At 40.0% G+C, this 23,362-nt stretch overlaps 1 protein-coding gene across 2 annotated transcripts in view; it reads left to right on the forward strand.

The window, feature by feature from the left end:
* The window catches only part of eml5 (EMAP like 5), a 49,550-nt gene that overhangs the window by 1,635 nt on the left and 24,553 nt on the right, over positions 1-23,362 (forward strand). Inside the window, exons 2-17 of one of the 2 annotated variants that reach the window (XM_086149584.1) lie at positions 9,348-9,507; positions 11,210-11,308; positions 11,515-11,583; positions 14,709-14,894; positions 15,459-15,594; positions 15,792-15,815; positions 16,225-16,426; positions 16,827-16,964; positions 17,069-17,325; positions 17,481-17,693; positions 17,767-17,934; positions 18,886-18,992; positions 19,098-19,216; positions 19,338-19,524; positions 19,608-19,713; positions 20,081-20,174. In XM_086149584.1, coding sequence (XP_086005710.1) covers positions 9,348-9,507; positions 11,210-11,308; positions 11,515-11,583; positions 14,709-14,894; positions 15,459-15,594; positions 15,792-15,815; positions 16,225-16,426; positions 16,827-16,964; positions 17,069-17,325; positions 17,481-17,693; positions 17,767-17,934; positions 18,886-18,992; positions 19,098-19,216; positions 19,338-19,524; positions 19,608-19,713; positions 20,081-20,174 — 2,265 coding nt within the window. The remainder of the gene's footprint in view (positions 1-9,347; positions 9,508-11,209; positions 11,309-11,514; positions 11,584-14,708; positions 14,895-15,458; positions 15,595-15,791; positions 15,816-16,224; positions 16,427-16,826; positions 16,965-17,068; positions 17,326-17,480; positions 17,694-17,766; positions 17,935-18,885; positions 18,993-19,097; positions 19,217-19,337; positions 19,525-19,607; positions 19,714-20,080; positions 20,175-23,362) is intronic. The other variant, XM_086149593.1, reaches the window with a different exon arrangement.

A 23,362-nucleotide genomic window follows, 5' to 3' on the forward strand; every position in this document is an offset into this window, starting at 1 on the left:
TTTAATCATGGTGTCAGGATTGTGCTTGGACAGGTAATAGTCTTTTTTCAAACTTAGCTCTCAGATTAGTGCTTGTGAATTCTTCTGTACAATTGTTATTGTCCTACAGGAACAATTCTCCACCCAGTCTGACTGTTGTGCTGCTCACATTGCACTAACTCATGTGAAATAGATGCAGCCCTCTTAGACAGCACTACAAGTCAAATCCCTCTCTCTCTTTCCCTCAGTCTGTCTCTGTGGCTTTCATTATCCTTCTTGGTCTGTTTTTGTTGCAGCTATAATTTGTGAGCCCCTAACAAATTAGATGTTTTACTTCATGAGATAATTGCTGCCCTTGCAGCTCCCTTGTGGTTTAACTCCCCCTGCAGCCTCCTCAAACTGGTCTCCCAGTCTACTCTGGATGAGCTAACATGTAGGTTTTCACATGAATGAAAAGCTGATATTGCTCATCACAGAATAATACCAGAGCAAACTGTATTTTCTGTGTATTAGTTTGGCACACTGATGTTAATGATTTTAGGCTATGACAAAATGGACGGAGGGGTAGGGCTTGATGATGTAAAAAAAAAAAAGGAATCATATTAAGAACCCCCCTGTTTTCACCGTTGCACATCATGATATCTGCAAAGACATGGAAAATCTTTGGTCACATTTGCAGTACAATTTACTTGGTCTTCCTTTCATCGTGAGTAGCTTAATTCCATCCTTTGAAGGTAATTTCATGCATTTTTTTCCTGGTAATTTCTGGAAAAAAGGCCCTTTTTGCAAAATCTCTTACTGACTCTGTGGCGGTGATTCAGCTCAATTATATGAGAACTAAAAAGTCAGTGTTTTAGAAAATGAAAGACAAACTAATTATTGAGCTCTTAAATCAGATAGTATCCAGATCTACAGTATATGCATATAATGTACTTGGGTATTCCAGTTTTTCAGTATTAGGGAAATGGTGTAACAGACAAAGTTGTAAGGTTTATTAATACAGTGATAATCCTGGAACAAGTTCAGTGTCCGACAAATTAATTTGCCCTAAGAATATTGAAGGGCAGTTGGTTTTGGTCTTCACCAACTTGTTAGTTCACATCATTTCACTAACCAGTATATGGCTGTAGTTGGCATTCTGTTTTCTCTGTAGTTGGACAGTGAGTTTTTTCCTTACTTAAGTAATACAGAGTTACAATGTAGACAGTAATTTGTTGTAAAATGTGCGTTAATGATATTTACAAGAAACTCATTTGTATATTTTGAGAATTAATTCTACTAATTCTGTGTCAATTTCAGGTTCACAGAAAACAGGAGAACAGACTAAGTAAAACATTTAATCTTTACTCTTGTGATTATCTTTGTCTTACTGATATTGTGAGCTTTCAGCTTTTACTTCTGTAGCCTGGGAACTAGGAATGGTATATTTATGTTTCTGATCAAACTGAGAAACATTGAGCAGTGAATGAGGAATTCATGGGATATTTTTATCTATTTTATTTATATATTACATCAGCTCATTTTGCCCATTCTGACTATTTGCTGATTTCGGATGTTTAAACAGTAGCGACAAAGTATTGTTCTGCAATATGAATCTTTTCGTCCTTATGAGTTGTCATTGAAGAGCTCCCTAAAAAGGGTGTATTACTAAGAGATGCTCCGACCTGTGTCCCACTAGATCTCCCCTAACATGACACAGTGATCTAGTCCATTTATGTAACTATTACACATGTGAATAAGTTATGTAGGAAGAGCATGGGCATCCTGCAGTGTCCCTGGTCTCACTTACCGGCTTCACTTCACAGGTTCAGTCACAGAACATATCTGCCTCCATTCCTGCCCACTCTCCAGCCCTTACGTAATGATCCAAACTCTACAAATCATTTGCGACCATAGCACCTGCCCTTTGGAACTGAGTTATTCATGAATCAAATGTATGCGTTTCCAGCCTGCTACTAAATTTGCGTCCCATTGCTTCCACTTGGCATAACAGCACAACTGTCTACTCTGATAATCATTTTACACCTTTAATTAAAAATGACATTATTTAAATTTAGAATATTTCTATAAAATGAAGAACTGTTAAACATGATTGTATCCAGTTTATTTGGTTTAATTTAAAGAGCCCCTACCTAACTTGTAGTACTGGACTGTCCCAAGCCATTTTCATATGTCTTCCTCCTACAATAGGTATTAATAAAATGGATGCTTAAAGTATATCCATCCATCCATCCATCCATCCATCCATCCATCCATCCATCCATCCATCCATCCATCCATCCATCCAATCTATCTATCTATCTATCTATCTATCTATCTATCTATCTATCTATCTATCTATCTATCTATCTATCTATCTATCTATCTATCTATCTATCTATCTATCTATCTATCTATCTATCTATCTATCTATCTATCTATCTATCTATCTAACTATCTATCTGTCTATCTGTCTATCTGTCTATCTGTCTATCTGTCTATCTGTCTGTCTGTCTGTCTGTCTGTCCATCCTGCCCTTAATAAGTAACTATTATCAACCATGAATGTTGTCGATTCTACTAAATGTTCTTTCATTAGTTTTTCTTAATGAGGGTTTTACAATTCAGTCCACTCAAGATTCAGTGTGAAAGAAAATGAATGGCTTGTGATTTGTATTATTTAACAAAGGGAGAATTTGTAGTTGTTTTGTGCATGTAAAATGTTGGAAACTCAGTTTATTTTTCCGAGATATTTTCTTATTTACTCTTTCAGCAAACCCCTAAATATGATTGTAAGGCAAATCTCTGGAGGCTAAAGTAGTCTTGAGGCAGGAGGCTACATTTCCATTCATCTGATCTATTTCAGTGGTCCAAATTGACATATCTTTTAATCTCGATATACAGTATTGTTCCACAGTGTATTGTTACTCACCCATCAAACGATCATAAGAGAATGTTATGGACAGAGGATGAAAAGGCTGACTCATGTTATAGGAGCTAGTTCAATTTATGATGGAGTTATTGATTATACATGTCATTGAAAAGGCCGGCCTTGTTTCAGGGAGAACTGAGACCTTTCCTGCATCTCTTTTGAAAATGTGAAAATAAGTTACCGGAGATGTGTGTACAATGCATATTTTTTATTTGTGTTTTTTTGATGCTGTGAACTATTCTAGGTGATGATGTGAACAGGATGGTGTAATGTGATGCTCAACAGCAGAACACGGCCATCTGTGTTTTGTATTGACTGCGGCTTAATGTAGTTTGAGATTGTGAATGGCTTAATTCAAACGTGAATTTGGTGTGCATACCATGGGTATTGCATAGCATCAACATTACTACTGCTGATTACTGACTCTTCTACATTGGGGAATGGCAATTCAACAATATCTCTTGGTTTTGTCCAGACCTACAAGTTAATCTGATCACCAGAGATAAGAATATTGTAGTAATAAAATAATAACTACATAGTTCAGGTATAATTACTGGATGGCTGCTAAGGAGCTGTATTGGTCTATAAAGAGGAGGGCTGACAGTAGATCACTGTCCATCCTGTTAGAGGCAGGTCCACCTTCCCAATCAAGAGATCAATATAGTTACTGACCACAGTAATTAAATTTGTCAATGTTGTCCCTGGGATATAAACCGGAAACCACGACCGATGTCAGTATAAAGCAGTGTTATGAATGATTATGAATGAAAGCCAAGCAGCTAAACATGCTCAGATAATGTTCACTTAACCCTATTTTGCAGTCATACAGTTCTTCTTCTTCTTCTTCTTCTTCTTCTTCTTCTTCTTCTTCTTCTTCTTCTTCTTCTTCTTCTTCTTCTTCTTCTTCTTCTTCTTCTTCTTCTTCTTCTTCTTTTCTTCTTCTTCTTCTTCTTTCAGCTTTTCCCTTCAGGGGTTGCCTCAGCGAATCAACTTTCTTCATCTAACCCTATTCTCTGTATCCTCCTCTCTAACATCAACTACCTTCATATTCTCTTTCACTATGTCCATAAATCTTCTCTTTGGTCTTACTCTACAGCTCCTGCCTGACAGTTCCAATTCCAGCTCAGTCTGGCTTCTTTGACCTTCTCTCCAAAACATCTAACATGTTCCTGATCCTATCCATCTTCATCACTCCAAAAGAGAACTTTAGCATCTTCATCTTTGCAACCTCTAGCTCTGCCTTCTGTCTTTTCGTCATTGTTACTGTGTCTAAGCCATACAGCATCACTGGTCTCACCATTGTCTTGTACACCTTTCCTTTCTTTCTGGCTGATAGTCTTCTATCGCACAGTACTCCTGACACTTTTCTCCACCCATTCCAACCTGCGTGAACCTGTCACTACCTCTTTTCCACAGGCTCTGCTGCTCTGGACTGTTGACCCCAAATACCCGAAATCTTCCAACTTCTTGATCTCCGCTCCCTGTAGCCTCACAGTTCCTCCCGGGTTCCTCTCATTCATACTCATATACTCTGTCTTGTGGCAAGTAATCTTCTTTCCTCTCCTTTCCAGAACATATCTCCACTTCTCTAGATTTTCCTCAACCTGTTCTCTGCTCTCACTACAGATCACAATGTCATCCTCCTTATTCTTAAAAATGGGCACCATCACACTTCAGCTCCATTCCTGAGGCATCTTCTCACTCTCTAAGATCTTGTTGAATAATCTAGTCAGACACTCTACCACTGCCTGTCCTAGACACTTCCATACCTCCACAGGTATATCATCAGGACCAACTGCTTTTCCACTCTTCATCCTCTTCAATGCCCTCCTCACGTCACTTACTCTTTGGTCTACAATATTCACATCTTCTACCCTTGCCTCTCATTCATTTTCCTCATTCATCAGCTCTTCAAAGTACTCTCTCCATCTTCCAATCACTCTTCTAGCATCCATCAATACATTTCCTCCTCTATCCTTATCACCCGGACCTGCTGTACATCCTTTCCATCTCTACCTCTCTGTTTTGCCAACCTGTATAGATCATTCTCTCCCCTTACTGTCCAACCGAGCATACAAGTCATCATACGCCCTTTGTTTTGCCTTTGCTTCCTCCCTGTCCTCCTGTCTGTTCTCCTCAGTCCCCTCAGTGTCCCACTTCTTTGCTAACCACTTTCTCCTGCACTTCTTCATACACCAAGTGCTCTCCTTTGTTGTAGTTGGAGTACTCTCCAACTGCAACATTAGTTGAAGTTGTCCAGTCATCTGGTAGCTCTCCCTGACCACCCAGAACCTTCTCAACTCCTCTCTGAAAACCATACAACACTCTCCCCTTTTCAGGCTTCCAACATTTTGTCCTCTGCTCTGCCTTTGTCCTCTTGATCTTCCTTGTCACCAGAGTTCTCAGACAAACCCCCATCCTATGCTGTCTGGCTACACTCTCACCTACAACTACTTTGCAATCACTGATCTCTTTCAGGTTTCCTTGTCCATACAAGATAAAGTCGTACTGCGTGCGCCTAACGCTGCGCTTATAGGTTACCCTATGTTCCTGTCTTTTCTGGACAAAAGTGTTCACGACAGCCATTTCCATCCTTTTCGCAAAGTTTACGACCATCTGTCCTTCTGCGTTCCTGTCCTGTATACCAAATCTGCCCATCACTTCTTCATCCCCCCTATTGCCTCCACCACCATGCCCATTGAAGTCTGTACCAAGTACCACTCTTTCATCTCTGGGGATATTCTGCATCACTTCATCTCATTCCGGAACTTCTCTTTCTCCTCTAACTCACATCCCTCCTGCGGGGCATAGCCACTAACAACATTGAGCATCACCCCTTCAATTTCCAGTTTCAGACTCATAAGTCTATCTGACATTCTTTTCACATCCAGAACATTCCTAAAAAAAACTCATCCTTCAAGATAGCTCCTACTCCATTTCTGTTCCTGTCAGTACCATGATAGTACAACTTAAAGCCTGTTCCTGGGCTTCTAGCCTTACTACCTTTCCACTTGCTCTCCTGGACACACAGTATATCCACATTCTCTGCATCATGTTGACCAACTTTCTACCTTTTCCTGTCAGTCCCAGACTCTTGCCTTTTTTCTTCTCTCTCTGCTTTCAAACACACCTTCCTCCTCCCTTTCTTTGACCCACAGTTGCCCAGTTTCCACTGGCACCCTGTAGGTCATCGGTACCAATGGCGGTGGTTGTTAATCCGGGCCTTGACCGATCTGGTATGAAATTATTAGGTTTGATTCCCATGTTTGGCTTTTGCGAAAGTTTTACGCTGGATGCCCTTCCTGATGCAACCCTCTGGATTTATGTGGGCTTGGGACCGGCACTGGCCCGTCCCTCCCTGAGGCTGCATTAGTCATACTGTCCAAATGTGACTAACACTTATATTTACCATATATTGTTGTACTTTCAAGCGTTAACTGTGAAAAAAAAACAATTAATCACAATTATTATATATATATATAGATATATATCTATATCTATATATCTATATCTATATATATATACATGCTATACATGCTAGTTATTCAGTAGTATTTTAGGTCCCGCTTTTAAATAAATGATCCAAAGATAAGGAATATTTTTTTTTATCTTGATGTCCTCAAAGGATTTTTTTTTCTTGCATTATAATTAATGACACATCAGATAAAAGCAAACCTAAAATATACATTTATCAATTCTGACAAATAAAGAGTCATCATAGTCTGCCTTTTGTAAAAGAAAACTACACAATGTCATCTATGTAAAAAATACTAAGCATAGTTAAAAAACATCTTTGTCACATCGATTATTTGAAAGACTGCAACACAGCCACACATCACTTATTGTCAATACAGCTTTACTGTTTCAGTTTAAAGCAGCAGGTGTAAAGATTGGTGTTTAAGAGGAACAACTTTGTGGAATCCTGGGAAATATCCTGTGTTATGTAGAGCTCCGGAAATGTGCTAAACCTGTCGCTCCTTTTTAATCCAATAAAAGCAAAACCAGACAAAGCCAACTCCTGCAGGAGAACGTAACTCAAAGTGTCATCATTGATGCACTTAATGGTCTCTGTGAGTCAAACACAAATGGCTTTGTTTTATTCATGTCAAAGAAAGAACAGCGTCCTGATTCAGGCAGTGTTTCTCTGTTGGCTCCCCTCAGTCTGCCAGTCTCACCCACCTCCTTAGTGTATTCAGCCCACCTGGATACACAGCTGCAGCTCAACACTCGCAATCAACTCTCCTTTATTAAGTACCAGCACCACACTCACTCCTTTGCAAGGTTGTTCTTTGCTCTGCAAGACTTCCCAACGATTGGCTGACTTCGATTTTGCCTGCATTCTGCTATTATGCCTTTGACTCCTCTTGTGCTGTACCTCTTGATCGTCACCGTGATAGATCAACTTAGTGCTTTTAGTGTGACTGCTTTACTGCTCCAGTATTTTGCAAGTTTTGCACTATGTGTGGTAAATGGATGGCAATTGCATCAAGCAGTTGTAGTCCGTATCGAACAGGAGAATTGGGATGCTGCACTGCAGGCAACATCATTAGTTTTGGCATTTAGCAGACTCCTCTGCTCAAGAAATGTAACTGAAACAGGAATGTCGTTGCTGCTGGCTCAGACAGTATTTGTTTCTCCAAGCTGTTTAACAGACACGCCTGACATTTTAAAATACATTTAATCTGTTGTGGTTTTGCCTACAAAGTGAGAGGGACAGTTTAAATTTTACATTTCCAAGATGAGTTTGGCTGCTAGAATCATAACTTAAGAATACGCTCTCACCTGCCACTTTATTTGGTACCCCTGAGAATAGCTAATGAGTCAATGAATCAAGGCCTGTCACAGGAGCATAGGATTAGATGGAGGCAGGTAATTTGCTGTGGTGATCCCTGAAGGATTCAAAGTGCTTATTGTCATCAGCACAGAAAGGTAATGTTACCCTGTACACGGAAATTCTTATTAGCTGTCCACAGTAAATGCCAGATAGTTTAACAAAGTATCAGAGATAGAAGGGAGCAGCCAAAGAAGATAGGGGCACAGTTTTGGAGGTCTTGGGGAAATGTAAGCCAAAACATGACATTTAAGTTTTGTTGTTCAAATCCAGTCGTTCTGACTTTCCACATAACTCTGACAGCTGTCAACTGCGCGGTCCAATGTTGATATTAAGTTGCCATCCGTGATGTAAAATTAGTGTGTTTCAAACATCCACTGTATGAAATGTTGAAATTAGCTTCACAGGGACAGCACTTAACATCTATTTAAATGTGAAATATTTAATAATTGATATGAATGACTACTTGTACTTTTATGCTTCAATACTATATCAGTTGACCTGTAATTCAACCCTAACAGCTTTTTCTGTTAATTTCTCTCTGTTTTTGTATCTCAGTGTTCCACTGGTTTGAATCCTTGTGTAATTATTTCTAGAAAGGTTGCTCTGGTTCTGTAGTTTGCAAAAACACATTGATATATTTTGTCAAGTTTGTGTGAGATTTACCGGAGAGTGGGGCTGCTGAGACTAAAGACCGCTAATAGGTTGAAAGAAGACAGATAACATCACATCAGGCCTTTCTCATCTCAACCACCTCAGCAATGCTAGAGTATGGTTTGACCACATCCAGTGTGATGTGAATACTAATGAATTATCACAGTTTGGACAAAATGCTTGAAACAGGAGACTCAGGAGGAGAAAATAGATTATGCAGATAAAGCAAAAACACATCTCAGTTAAAAAAGGGATGTTCACGGTGATTGACCCAGCAGGTTGATGCTGTTTGGCTTGTGCTGGGTCTCTGGCCAGCTGCCTGAAAATGCACAGGGATTAGAAATTCTTAGGAGCAGTTGGCAAAACACACTGCCTGATTATAATGGAGGGAGCTCCATTGCAGCATGAAATATATAGGCCGGGACGAGGCAAGAAGAATTGCCCAGTGAATATGAAACGTGACTGTCGGCTGCTGAAAGACTTGGTGGAATAGAGGGGGAGGAAGTGACAGCTTTATACAGCAGGCTGTTGCTCAGCTGTAGAGTAGGAGGGGGAGGGGGATTATGTAACAGTTTTACAAACATATGCCTGATGATGCAAGGAAACCCCAGATAAAATTAGGAATGGTGAATGGTTAAATTTGAATTATTCAAAATTTTGAAAAAGAAAAAAAAAATGCATTCACAGGTTCAAGATACATTGAAGACCCTGTAGGCAAGCATTACTCTAGGTTGAGCATCTGTGCATGAGTGACTTAATTAAAAGATGTCACCTCATCAAGCTGCTTCCCTGCTTCCCAATGCGGTCCCATCACAGACTTAATGTGCTTATCTCATTCCAGTGGTTTCTGCTAGAATGGTGAATCCTCCACTGGTCTGAGTTAACATGCAAACACACAAGTGCATATAATATTGCTAATCATATACCCTCCCCCCTGTTATCTCTCTCTCCTTCACCCTTCCACTCTGTACAGTTTAGCCCTGCATCCGGAGCGTGTGTTGGTTGCCACAGGGCAGGTGGGCAAGGAGCCTTACATCTGTGTATGGGACTCCTACACTGTGCAGACTGTGTCCATCCTCAAGGACGTGCACACTCACGGCATTGCCTGTTTGGCCTTCGACCTCGAGGGACAGGTAGAGTTGTAATCCAAGTGTTCATTAAAGATGAAGCATGAAACCCATTTTTATTGCTGGACCACAGATTGCAGAGATGGCTGAAAACCGAAATATGCAGTACGCGAACAAAACCGAAACTCTGTTCAGATGGGTTTTGAATGTCAATTTTAAAGCAACACTTATCTTTCTTCTTGTCAGTGTTCTTTTGATTACAACTATTTTACAGCAAATTAAGAAACTTCATTTCAGTTACACTCTAGTTACTGGAGTTTTTTGGAATTCGGAGGTTTTTTTACTTCACCGCACTAAAAATGAACCCCTGTATTTTAGGGTTAGGTGTTGTGAATTTTGTTAATTTTGTGTTAAATTAAGTGTACCGAGCTTTAGCTGTTTAGCTTATTAGATAATTGTATGTGAGGTAATGCAAAGTATTTGTTTATTGTCATGTTTATTGTAAGATCTTCTGCCTTTTCAAAATGTTTAGCCACTCAACTTGCCTCTGGTAAATCATCGCACAGTCGGCCTAATGTTGGAAAATCAATACTTTATAGAACTTTGGCTTGCTTTAGCTTTGTATGTTTCACTCTTCCTCCCCCTGGAACTCCTACAACTAGAGCTACACCTCCTGCATTTTACATTAAGAGACAGGGAGATGGCCCCTGCTACTTTCCTGCTCGAGTAAAGATATGAGGATTTACATGAAATGTGACAGTGATGCTCCATTGCTTCTCAATGTAGCAGCTCTGTTTACTTTCCACCTCCCCCTTCCCTAGGTCAGAAAAAGGCAGAGCTTTTATTGGGACAATCCAAAGGAATTCCTGGTACCATAAGCCAGTCCCTCTATTAAAGCAATATTAAAAATGCACTGATGTTGGTGTCATTGTTTTCCTGTCTGGTACAGAAAAACGGTCACTCGTGACCTTTGAATTTACTGAGGCTGTAACTGAGGTTTACTTTCCAGTCATTCTTTAAATATCTAAATCCTCCACTTTGCCTCTGAATGTAACAGATCTGTCTGATCTGGTTTTTATTATCCAGTAATGACTTGTGGCAGAAGGAAGCTAATAGGCTCAACCCAGGTATCTTTGCCCCAAGTGTGACAAACTGGCTCTTCAAAGAAAAAACCAAGGTGTGACTGTCCCTGATTCTGACCCAACACGAAGGATGTGAAATTCAAGCAACCATAGCTGGCACCATAGAAAAATGGCGGATCACATAGTTTATCCTAATGAGATTATAGGCTATCTGTGTAAACTTTACTTACAAAGTATACAATATTTTTTCCAAATAGTTAAGCCCACCATTGCCATCACCAGTAGCTGAAAGGAATTTCATATATAGAAGTCCCAACCATATACCTCTGTGTTTTAATATTATTAAAATAGAATTCGAAGGCCTTTAACCATAGCTCTTTGATAGAGCCATGGATTAAAAAGAATGTCTTTATCTAATTCTAGCTTCAGATTGCCGGTAATTTCCATAAGCGCTGATAGCTTCTCAGTCACTTTAACTATAGGAGGCTCCCTTGGCAAAGCCCACCACTCACTGGAAATGCTCGGGGCTGCACAACTGTTCTGTTCTGCTCTATAATTATTAGGCCTTTCACTGTGGCCTGCCATGCCACAGCAGTTAGCAAAGTCATAATTAGTGCAAAAGAACAGCATCTGTTCAATCTGTGGTGCTTTTGAATATGTTTTTCTTTTTTTTTTTCTATCTACAGTGCTTGGTGTCTGTGGGTTTAGATTCTAAAAACACAATCTGTGTGTGGGACTGGAGAAGAGGGAAGGTTCTGGCAGCTGCTCCAGGCCATACAGACCGGGTAAATACTTTCCTTCTCCTCCATCTTCATCACAAGGTCAGAATCGACCACCTCATTAGCCATGTATATTTTGTAGATGGGAGTGCTCTTCCAACGGAGACAAAAGCAAGATCAGTGCAACCACTTGTGAGCTTTCCGGAGCTTTTTTTGAGATGTGCGCAGCTAATGAAAAGGAAATTTAAAATTTTTTGTTTTCTTCCCCACAGATATTTGACATATCATGGGATTTGTACCAGCCAAGTAAGCTTGTAAGCTGTGGTGTCAAACACATCAAGGTACAGTTGCCTCTTGATCATTTTGCATCCTGAATATTGCTCCTGGCTCTTGAGATTTGACGTTTTTGTGCTAAATTTGCAAAATATTTAGGAAGTTTGAAGAATCCTCTGGTTCAATGCTGCTCTATCTCCATGACCATATCAAAGCCTTAAAATAGGTGTTTGCAAATTCACTTTATTCTAGAGACCATGGATATTAGGCACTTAACATAAGTAGGACAGGCAGTGACTCACAGATCTCAAATTTGCAGTAATCTGCAGTGCAGAGAGGAATATTTTCTCTTTGTATGGTAGACCATGACTCTGCTTCTCAGCTTCCCTAATTTAGCTCGCTTTTAAAAACCCTCCAATGTAACCAATTGCAGCTGTGCTCATATTCTTTCTGGCATCTATCTGTGTCTCTTTTCCACATTGTGGACTATGTTTCATAAAACTTCAATATGTTTGTGTGAGATGACAGCACAAAGGCTCCCCTCAGGATATGTAGTGCTGTTCCTTCAAGTGCACACAGCCATCAGGACAACAGGAACCCACAGAGGAATTTGTTTCTATTGCGAAGAAAGTGAAATATGCCCACTTACCATGGCAAAAGAAAAAATTAAATGCAGGAGTGATACCAGATTTACAGAAAACTTGTCTGTCTATGCTGGTAAAAGTCAATTTATAAGTCTTGACAGATTTCCAAGAAAAAAATATATTTGATAGGAGACAACTGCCACAAGACTGCCAACAACAGTTTTAGGACTGCAGTCCTTAATATTCAAAATGCAAAGGTTGTTTACAACTGCAGAGACATCAATTAAAATGATTGATTTACCACCTACAGTGAAATTGTGGAAATCTGGTTTAAAAATTCATTTTGGGGGTTTAACTCACTGTGTGCAATCTCACAATGCAAGATAATGCTTACAAGCGTTATCTCAGTCCAGGTTGACCCTCATTTTATATTGTATATCTACCCCAAACCTTTTCTCCAACTGCTACGGCAAATGGTTGCGGCTGGTACTGCTTAGTCTGCCGCCTCCTGTTGTCCTCACTTGCTTCTGGTTTCCTGAATGCGAAGCGATCCAGCAATTGTCCCAAATAATTCCCCAGCCTTTACTACGCAGACCATGTGACATCTGCTCCCTGGCCCTGTGTTCACTCAGTGATTATAGCACTCAGAGCATCCAGGAGATTTAGTTCTCGTAATCCACTCACTAGCAGGCTGAAGAAACCACAACCTCTGTGGCGATGGCCACGGCTGCTGGCAGAACACTCCTCCGTCCACTGCTCTTTCCTGCAAATCATATAGCTATTTATAATTTGATCATTAAGCATAGCTCCGGCCTTTCCATTCCAATCTTTCTTTTATACAAAACACCCAAAACTTTACTTGAATAACCTTAATACTACTACATTATCGTAAGGTTGGAATTTGAACCAGTAGTGTGTTCCTTTTTAAACCTGGTTTTATGTATATAAGACCATTTTTAGTGCATTCCATCAAGAGATAAACAGACATGTTTTTTTCTTTTTTTAATATTCATTTTTTATCAAGACACAAGTGAGCTTGACACCGTGCATATGCAACCTTGAGTAAAGGAGCTTCCAGTAGCGCTGACAGTCAGTTGTCTGATTTTTTTTTTTTACCTCTGTTTATGCTTTATACCGCTCAGGGTCACTGTTTTCTGGCAGACAAGCAATCAGAGATAGGGGAGCTTCATTAATCTGTATTGAGGGTTTTCTTTGCGTGATGGTTAATGCCATTTCACTTAACTATGCATAAGAAGAGCTTGCTTTTTTTTAAATCCACTATCCAAATTGTTGTTTGGGAAATGTTGTTAATATTGTTTTAGTATTTACAAGTTAAGTCTTATTTGACTGTGTTCCTGCCAGTCTGTATTCCCCTCAGTATCTTTTGCATCTGCCCATGGCCTCATTATAAACCCCTATAGCATTCTGTCTCCTCCCAGTAATTCAGCAGTGAAGGGATTAGCTGTTGCCTGTGTCTCGCTGTCTTATCAATTGTGAGCAGTAAGGGCTGTACAGTCACGCTGCATCCTCACTGCAGTTGTAACCGCTCTGTCTTCATGAACAACCATGTAACATATACTGTCAACTTCCACAGAGTCTACACACATACTAAACATACCTTTTAAGAATAATCACACACGTGTGATGATGGCTACTTAAACTTCCGCTTAGACCCCACACATAAGCTCATGCAAATACTTAGTAAAAGCTTAATAAGGGGCTCAGGATTAGGAAAGTCCTGCCCTACTGAGGTGTGCACAAGCCTCAGATATTTAATGGCAGACTGTATCCAAGCCCGTGATGCCTGTCTGTGATAATCGATCCCCCCTGTTAACACAGGGCAGCCCTACCAGTCAAGAGGATAGATGTTGGTGAGGATGTAACATGATTCTGGTGCTCAAAGCTCATTCGTCAATCCTCCATTAATGTCAGGCAGTAACTAATAACTGTATACCACCATTATTTGCTGAATGATTTCTACTGAGCAATTTCAGTTTGATTCAAGGTTGCATTTTACATTAACATAAGGGGGGATTCTACTTCAGGATAGTATGAGAAAGGAACTGTTTTTCAGTCTTGTTTCTATTGGACAATGGTGATAAGTTAGTCTTAGTTTCACATGCCAACACTTGAGTCTCAGCGATTGAGACTCGATGAGCTTTCTCCCTTTGATCTCATCTTCATGCAGACAGAGTGTCTCTCTTTGGCTCTCACCTCTTCAGTTTGATGGATTTAGCCCACAGACAAGGCTGTGCCCATGCATTCCAATGACCTTGTTCTTAAATAATGAGCTAGTGTGCATGCGCACGTGTATCAGTGTCTATGCATGCTGATGAGGTGATTCCGACAGTGACCCCAGCCAGAGCACTCAGTGTCACATTTGTAGGGGGAGGGATTCTTTGATGGATTCTTTCAAAGTAAGCCTATATGTGTTTTCCCATTCACATCCGTGTGTGTGCATGCGCTGGAGTTGGGGGAAACTGTAGGAACTGCTTTTCACTGTATTGCATCCCAATACGTAATAGTCCATTTGTTCTTGCAAGACCAGGATTACACATGGAATTATTATCCACTATTCACTTTGACTCTATGCGTGTTTTTGTTTTCAGTTTTGGAGCCTATGTGGTAATGCTCTTACACCAAAACGTGGTGTGTTTGGCAAAATGGGGGACCTTCAAACTATCCTCTGCCTTGCATGTGCAAAGGATGAGGTTACGTATTCAGGGGCCTTGAATGGTGACATCTATGTGTGGAAAGGGATCAACCTAATGAGGACCATTCAAGGGGCTCATGGAGTAAGTATATAAAACATGATGTGCTGATTTATTTATTTATTTTGTTGCTTTTGCTGCTTACACATTCCAAAACTACACCATGCACTAAATTATAACTGGAAAAAAAATCAAAGTAAAATTGGTCGCTGATGCATGTATGATAGTATTATTTGATTCTGCTCAATAAAAAAGGATGAGCCCTCTGCTATGCAGGATTAAATTATATCTATGGGATCAACAGCTGGCTTTGGGGATGGAAAGATGGGGGAGGGGATAATAATGACAGTACATGTTTATTCCTTGTTTTTGTACCACCAAATGTCCAATTGGTGCTCCTGCATGGTTCCATTTCCTACAGTATATGCACTCACACTGAGCCAAGGGAGGACAAAAGCAGACAATTCCTATAATCAAGAAAATTATTCATCTACTTAGTTCTGTCTGATATTTAGATTGGCAAACTGTAACTGCAAAATCCTTGTTAACAAATGCTCTGACAGGAATAGCACTTAGTGTGCTGTAGTTGGTTCTTTTATTGCTCATTTATTGTACAGATCCTGTCTGACAGTCTGTCATTTCCTCCAGTCAGGGATTTTCAGCATGAATGCTTGTGAAGAGGGCTTTGCCACTGGGGGCCGAGATGGTTGTGTTCGGCTATGGGATCTCAATTTTAAACCAATTACTGTCATTGATCTCAGGGAAACAGACCAAGGATATAAAGGTGATGTAGAATTATTTCCCCAATCCAGAATGGGTTGAACATAAAGGGCAATTATGGTTGGTTTAGGCATAGAACAAAATGCCCTATTTTCAATATTTTCAATCATCCTTTGTGCCATTTCTCTTCTCCTACTTACACTTACTTTCTTCTTCTCTATTTTCTCCATTTTTTTTTATTTGTTAACTTGGACCTTACAGTAGCTAGAGGTGAAAATAGCCGAGGTGGGTAATGTTATTGAGGGCGGAGTTAACGACCATGTCAGTCTGTATGTAGCAGTCTCCATACTAGTCCTGTGTTTCTTTTGTTAGTAAGCTCAAGCTGTTGCAGTTTAACGCAATATTAGATGTCATGTTCACATTATATTATACAGCACGTGCTTCCTCCATCCTTATCTCATTGTTATTCCCAGGTGACCCTAGACATATGGCTGCCATTCTGTTTTTGTCAAAAACTTGTCAAAAACTCCACCTAGGTGGCCTGCAGACAGCAATTCACACATCCTCTGTTGATCATAACACTTGCCCCTTTTAAAACATGAATTAGCTAACGTATGTCCCACTTCATGTGTATTTGTAAATGTATTACATACATCTTATTTCGACTGAGTTTTAATGTGTTTTATGTCGATAGGGCTGTCGGTGCGCAGTGTGTGCTGGCGGGGAGATCACATCCTGGTTGGCACACAGGACAGTGAAATCTTTGAGGTCGTGGTCCATGACCGCAACAAGCCTTTCCTAATCATGCAGGGTCACTGTGAGGGTGAGCTGTGGGCGCTGGCTGTGCACCCCACCAAGCCTCTTGCTATGACAGGAAGTGATGACCGTTCAGTCAGGTGAAACTCGTGTTGCAACCTCAGAGATAATTTGATGTGACATTTGTACTGTGGTCATACAGACATTTTCAAATTATGTATATTTTACATTCCAGGAATGCTTTTTTTATGTGGTGGCCTGTGCCAGTGATGTTAAAATGTATTCATTTGAGTGGTGACTTTGGGTGCATGTTTGTTAATGGTCAAAGACACTTTTCAATTCCTTTATGTATATATTATAAAAATCCCAACGCTTAAACAAATGTGAATATGTAGTCAAAAACGTAACATTTATGAGAACAACAAACATAATGTTTGCGTGGTTGAGACTGTTTAAGTGAGTTTCCATGGCTTTCAATGATTGAATTGATGCCATTTCATAACATGGTTTCTGCATTTGTTTTACTCTTCCCTAATATAGGATATGGAGCCTTATAGATCATGCGTTGATCGCTCGCTGTAACATGGAGGAGCCTATCCGCTGTGCAGCTGTGAGCACGGATGGTATTCATTTGGCATTGGGAATGAAGGATGGTTCATTCACTGTGCTCAGAGTCAGGTGGGAATAGAGGACGATTAAATGATTCTAACGTGAAGAACCCAACAACTTCTGATTTGGTCAATTTAAGTTTTTTTTCAGAGTAAATAATCTTATTATTTCAGAGATATGACAGAAGTGGTCCACATCAAGGACAGGAAGGAGGCTATACATGAGCTGAAATACTCCCCTGATGGTGTCTATTTGGCCGTTGGCTCCAATGATAACTCTGTGGACATCTATGGCGTAGTGCAGCGGTACAAGAAAGTGGGCGAGTGCATTGGCTCCAGCAGCTTTATCACACACATGGACTGGTCCACAGACAGCAAGCATCTTCAGACAAATGATGGCAGTGGCAGGAGATTCTTCTATAGGATCCCAAGTCAGTACAACATAATTCTTGTTGTGTTCTCTAAGGGTTAAAGGTGTAGGGGCATGTTTTATGTAAAATTAGAAAGCGGAAATTACTGTTACTTGATTTTTTTTTTTTTCTGTCGTGCTGCTTTGTAACATAAAACCTTTTTGTCTTTTGTTGAGGTGGCAAGGAAGTGACGAACAGGGAGGAGTTGAAGATGGTACAGTGGGCATCATGGACGTGTGTTTTGGGCCCTGAGGTCAATGGAATATGGCCCAAATATTCAGATATCAATGATATCAACTCTGTGGATGCCAATTTTAACAATCAAGTCTTAGTAACAGCGGATGACTATGGATTAGTAAAACTTTTACGTTATCCATGTATCAAAAAAGGTACAAAAAGTATTTTCAGAACAAACATTTTCATGCCATTGCCTACTGTATTAAGTTTTTCATTTGATTGCAGGTGCAAAATTCAAAAAGTATTTAGGTCACTCAGCCCACATAACAAATGCGAGATGGTCTCATGACTACCAGTGGGTCATAACGATTGGTGGGGCTGATCATTCAGTATTCCAGTGGAAGTTTATACCTGAGAGGAAATCTAAAGAATTTCTACATATAGCACCACAAGGTAAGATAACACACTGCCTCAGACACCATTTACTCCACTTTTTAAATCTATACTTGGATTTATCATGAAGTCTGCAACTTTCACACAGTAACCCATCCACTTAGGAATATTACCCTCAGTGTCGATTTGGTGAGTAGACTAAGAAAATTAATCTCCTCCTCCACTCCATGTTGTCTACAGTCCCCCAAGCATTTATTTTTTGTTATGAATAGGCAACTTGAATTATAGAGTTTGAATTTTAAACCAATGCAATACCATTTTTGCTGGGATTTTTTCAAAATTTTCACTAAATGAACCTTTTTTCTGCTGGACAAATAATTTCAGCCTCTGTCAGCATTCTAATAGGCTTGAAGTTCACAGTAATTTTCCACAATGTCAGCGAAGCAAAAAAATGCAAGTTCACTGCTCATTCCATTAGCCTTGAGAACTTGATGTGTTAAATAACTGTAAAATAATGTACTAAATTGTTCCTTTCCCATGCTATTTATCATGTTCATCTTTGTTAACTAGCATTTTTGGAAAAATTAATTAGAATGACGACAATGAAGCTTGGAAAGTGGATGTGCACTGTCATTTCTAAGTCATATTTTTCCAGAGACAGAGAGCAGATGCGCTTTGTGAAATTAAACTACATTCACACAGCCCTTCCTTTTAATTTTCCTAATGGATCTTTAGAGGAGGCATACAGAGCTGCCAGTTTCAGTTATTGCCTTGTCTTGGCATGGCTTCCGTGTGCTGCATCAGCATTAAAAACATTTCTCAAGCAATGTCACTGTAAGGCATGACTTCCAATAAATGGTGGATGTTACTCTATTATTATATGGTTGGCTCTCACGCCGACTGAAAGAGGATTCTTTTTTCTTAGCTGTGGATATGTGGTGGGAGATTTGTTCCAGAGGTAAAGAATTATTTTAATGTCCAGTTGCGATGTAATCTTGTTTCTATTTGCAGAGACCTTAGCAGAATCTAATAGTGAGGAGTCTGACTCCGATCAATCAGATGTACCTGAGATGGACTCAGAAATTGAACAGGAGACTCAGCTCACATATCAACGACAGGTTTGTGGTGCAATCAAAGATGTTTCCTTCTCTAACCATCTCTCCCATACCATATCAACATTAAAATCTAAACTGTAAAAGTGCAAATGTTTCTCCATGATTCAGGTTTATAAAGAAGATCTACCTCAGCTAAAAGAGCAGCGCAAAGAAAAACATCGAATGACGGCAATGAAGAAGAGAGAACAAGCACCTGGCAGCGGTTTGAAACTGCACTTCATTCACGGGTAAGGAAATTGATAAGAAACTATTTCCAAAATGACTCCCATTTAGAGGCTTGCAAATATCAATCATATTATTTCTTTTTCCATCCATGCCTCCACACCATCTGTGTCTTTGTCTTATCAGCTACAGGGGCTATGACTGCAGAAGTAATCTGTTCTACACCCAGACTGGAGAGATAGTGTTCCATGTCGCTGCCGTCGGGGTTGTGTACAATCGACAGCAGAATACTCAACGTTTTTACATGGGCCATGATGATGACATTCTCTGCCTGGCCATCCATCCTCTGAAGGACTTTGTAGCGACAGGCCAGGTTATAGACAAGATTTTTAACTTAAAACACTCGGTTATTTTATATACATATATATCAAAATATTTTTTTATGCATCTATATAGGTTGGCCGAGATTCATCCATCCACATATGGGACACAGAAACTTTAAAACCAATGTCTGTATTGAAGGGTTTCCACCAGCTTGGAGTATGCACTCTGGACTTTTCAGGTAGTGTCTATTTCTGTTTTTGCTGTTCATTTTGTCAACTAATCCAAGCATATTCAACAAAACAATTTAGAATCAAAAATCATCATGCTATGATATGAAAAAAAAATCACATTTTACATGTGAAAATGCTACATTGGCAAGACCCTTGATTAAAAACTAACCTTGGAGAAACATTCTCTGCTGCTTTTGAGTCAGCGTGGTCTGAGAGCTTCAAGGTAGAAGAGGCAGCTTGCTGTTCATCATTAGTGTTAGCGAAACAACTATTATTGATCAAACTCACAAGATTCTTTTATGTTGTTAACAAAGACCAGAAGCTGGAACAGCCTGTGCTGCATCTGATGGTGTTTGTTTTCACTTCCTGCCACAGCGGACGGCAAACGACTTGCCTCTGTGGGCCTGGATGACAACCATACCGTTGTGCTGTGGGATTGGAGGAAGGGTGAGAAGCTCTCAGCCATGAGGTGAGTGAGGTTGCACAACATTATTTACATTAATGTAAGTAGGCCCTTTCAGCATTGAGCTGCTGCTGTCTGGAAACAAAAGAAATTTTGACAAAGCGCCTTGTTCATTCTAAAAATCATTGATACCATTTAAATTGAAATAAGGTGGTCAATAAATGGGGATTTAATTGAAGCCACTTTGCTGTGCAGGGCAGACAGCATTATTAATGGAATGAATGAAAGTAAACAAATTACCTTTTAGATTAAGAGGCTGCTCCACTGCAACACTTAAGCCTGCCAGGATTTGAAAGGTTGGAGTCAGTCGGCCTCAAGGCTCCAAATATGGATTCATTATTAAAAAGAGGTACTGTGCTTCCAAGAGGCAGTGTTGCTGGCTTTTAGGATTAAATGACATTATGTCACTTCATTTATAGGAGATAGCAACTATGCTATAACAATCTAAAAAAGTATTAAAAGGTTATTGAAAACGGTAAAACACTCAGCCTTAGGACCCCATTTCAATGGAAATAAATTGAAACTTTTTTGTTTTGTCCAGAGCAACATAATGGACTTAAAGTGCGTCAGAGTCTGCTTTCCGATTCTGTTGATGTCAATGATCGCTGCTATCAGATATAGAGTGGACATACGCACATGCTGATAACACTATCAGATCTGTAGTATGAATTGGTACGTAACAGAGGTTTTCTCAAGAATTAAATCTTCAATTTCACAGCAGATAAACTTGAATAACTGGATAACAGAATATCTCTGTCCTCACTTTGTTTCACGTCCTGCTTGATGTTCATATCTTGTCCACACTCCACTGAAACTCCCCCTGGCAAGTTGAGAGCAGTTTATGCTGGTTGCTCTCCGTATCTTTTCTACCAGACTCTCACCACAGCTCAGAGATAGCTCTGAGCTGTGCTCCTCTCCTTTGCAGAGCCTGGTGAGCAGTACAGTGAGGAGAGCACAAGGAAACGGGGCCTGACAGTTTTGTGTGGTCTACAGCTAGGCAAAGAGGACTGTGTGTAAGAGGGAGGGCCTGAAATTGGAGTAAATAGGGAATATGAAGAGGTGGCACATAAATAGAGACCTTCAAGGGTGCAAGGAAAGGCAAAATAAGTCTGAAAATAACAATGGAGGAAGAAAGGGAGCAGTGGAAAAGGCAATATTGAGACAACTTTACCTCTGACAACTCTAAATATTAATATTTAAGCAGACATCATAGAGGCTTAAATGATGAACAATAAACAAGATGACTAACTTAAATTTAATTATTTATCATGTACAATGGGACCAAAAAAGTATTTATTCAGCCACCAATTATGCAAGTTCTCCTGCTTAAAATGATGAGAGAGGCCTGTTATTTTCATCATAGACACACTTCAACTGTGAGACAGAATGAGAAAAAAAATCCAGAAAATCACAGTCTGATTTTCAAATAATTTATTTGCAAAGTATGGTGGAAAATAAGTATTTGGTTAATAACTAAAGTTAATCTCAGTACTTTGTTATCTACCCTTTGTTGTCAATGTCAGGGGACTGATGTTTTCTGTAAGTCTTCATGAGGTTTTCACACACTGTTGCTGCTATTTTGGCCCATTACTCCATGCATATCTCTTCTAGAGCAGTGATGACAGCAGGGCTGTCACTGAGCAACACAGATTTTCAACTCCTTACAAAGCTTCTCTACAGGGTTGAGATCTGGAAACTGGCTTGGCCACTCCAGGAACATGAATTGGTTCCTATGAAGCCACTCCTTCATTGCCAGGGAGCGTGTTTGGGATCATTGTCATGCTGACAGACCCAGCCATATTTCACCTTCAATGCCCTTACTGATGGAAGGAGGTTTTCTCTCAAAATCTCACAATTCATGGCCCCATTCATTCTTTCCTTTACATGGATCAGTCGTCCTGGTTGATTTTCAGAAAAACAGCATGATGCTCCAAAGCATGATGTTTCCACCGCCATGCTTCATAGCAGGTATGGTGTTATTTGGATGCAGCTCAGCATTCTTTCTCCTCCAAGCACAAGTTGAGTTTTTACCAAAAGGTTCTGTTTTGGTATCATCTGACCATAGGACATTCTCCCAATCCTCTTCCAAATGCTCTCGAGCAAACTTCAGACGGGCCTGGACATGTACCGGCTTAAGCAGGGGAACACGTCTGTCACTGCAGGATTTGAGATCCTGGCGGTGTAGTGTGTTACTGATGGGAGCCTTTGTTATTTTGGTCCCAGCTCTCTGCAGGTCATTCACTAGGTCCCCCCTGTGTGGTTCTGGGATTTTTGCTCGCTGTTTTTTTGATCATTTTGACCACACAGGGTGAAATCTTGTGTGGACCCACAGATCAAGGGAGTTTATCAACTGTCTTGTATGTCTTCCATTTTCTAATAATTGCTTGCACAGTTTATTTCTTCACACCAAGCTGCTTACCCATTGCAGATTCAGTCTTCTGAACCTGGAGTAAGTCTACAATTTTGTTTCTGGTGTCCTTTGAGTGCTCTTTGGTCTTGGCCATAGTGGCTTTTGGAGTGTGACTGTTTGAGGTTCCGGACAGATGAAAACATACCTCTTCACTAAGCACTACCCCACTAATCATACTTAGCCCCCAGTCCCCCCGAAAAAAAAAAAAAATAACGAAGAAATGTATGTATGTATGTATGTGGTTTTGACATGGCTATTTGGTTGAGTGGTCACTTCTGACTTCCGACTACTGGAACTTTTGATCTTCCGTGACCGAATTGCACTTTTTGTAAGTCGCTTTGGATAAAAGTGTCTGCCAAATGACTGTAAATCCTGCAATGTGATTTCCAGAATTCTTTCCATTCTGTCTTTCATAGTTGAAGTGTACCTATGATGAAAATTACAGTTCTTTACTTTTTAAGTGGGAGAACTTGCACAATTGGTTGCTGACTAAATACATTTTTCCCCAACTGTCAGGACCAACTGCCTCTCTACTCTTCATCCTATTCAATGCCTTTCACACTTTACCTTTACTAATCCCTGCTATGTTGTGGCCCACAATAGTCATCTCTTCTACCCTTCACTCTTTGATTTTCCGCATTCATCAGCTCTTCAAAGTACCCTTTTCATCTTGCCAGATGATCCATCTATTGAGCAAACATTGGTGACAATACATGTCATTTTATCATGTCTCTCTTGGGCTTTATAAACCAGTAAACCAATTGTTCTTCTGTGCTCATTTGTA

Source organism: Fistularia commersonii, chromosome 1, assembly GCF_037954325.1.
Source record: "Fistularia commersonii isolate RoL2024-O1a breed Wild chromosome 1, RoL_Fcom_v1.0, whole genome shotgun sequence".
Lineage (NCBI taxonomy): Eukaryota > Metazoa > Chordata > Actinopteri > Syngnathiformes > Fistulariidae > Fistularia > Fistularia commersonii.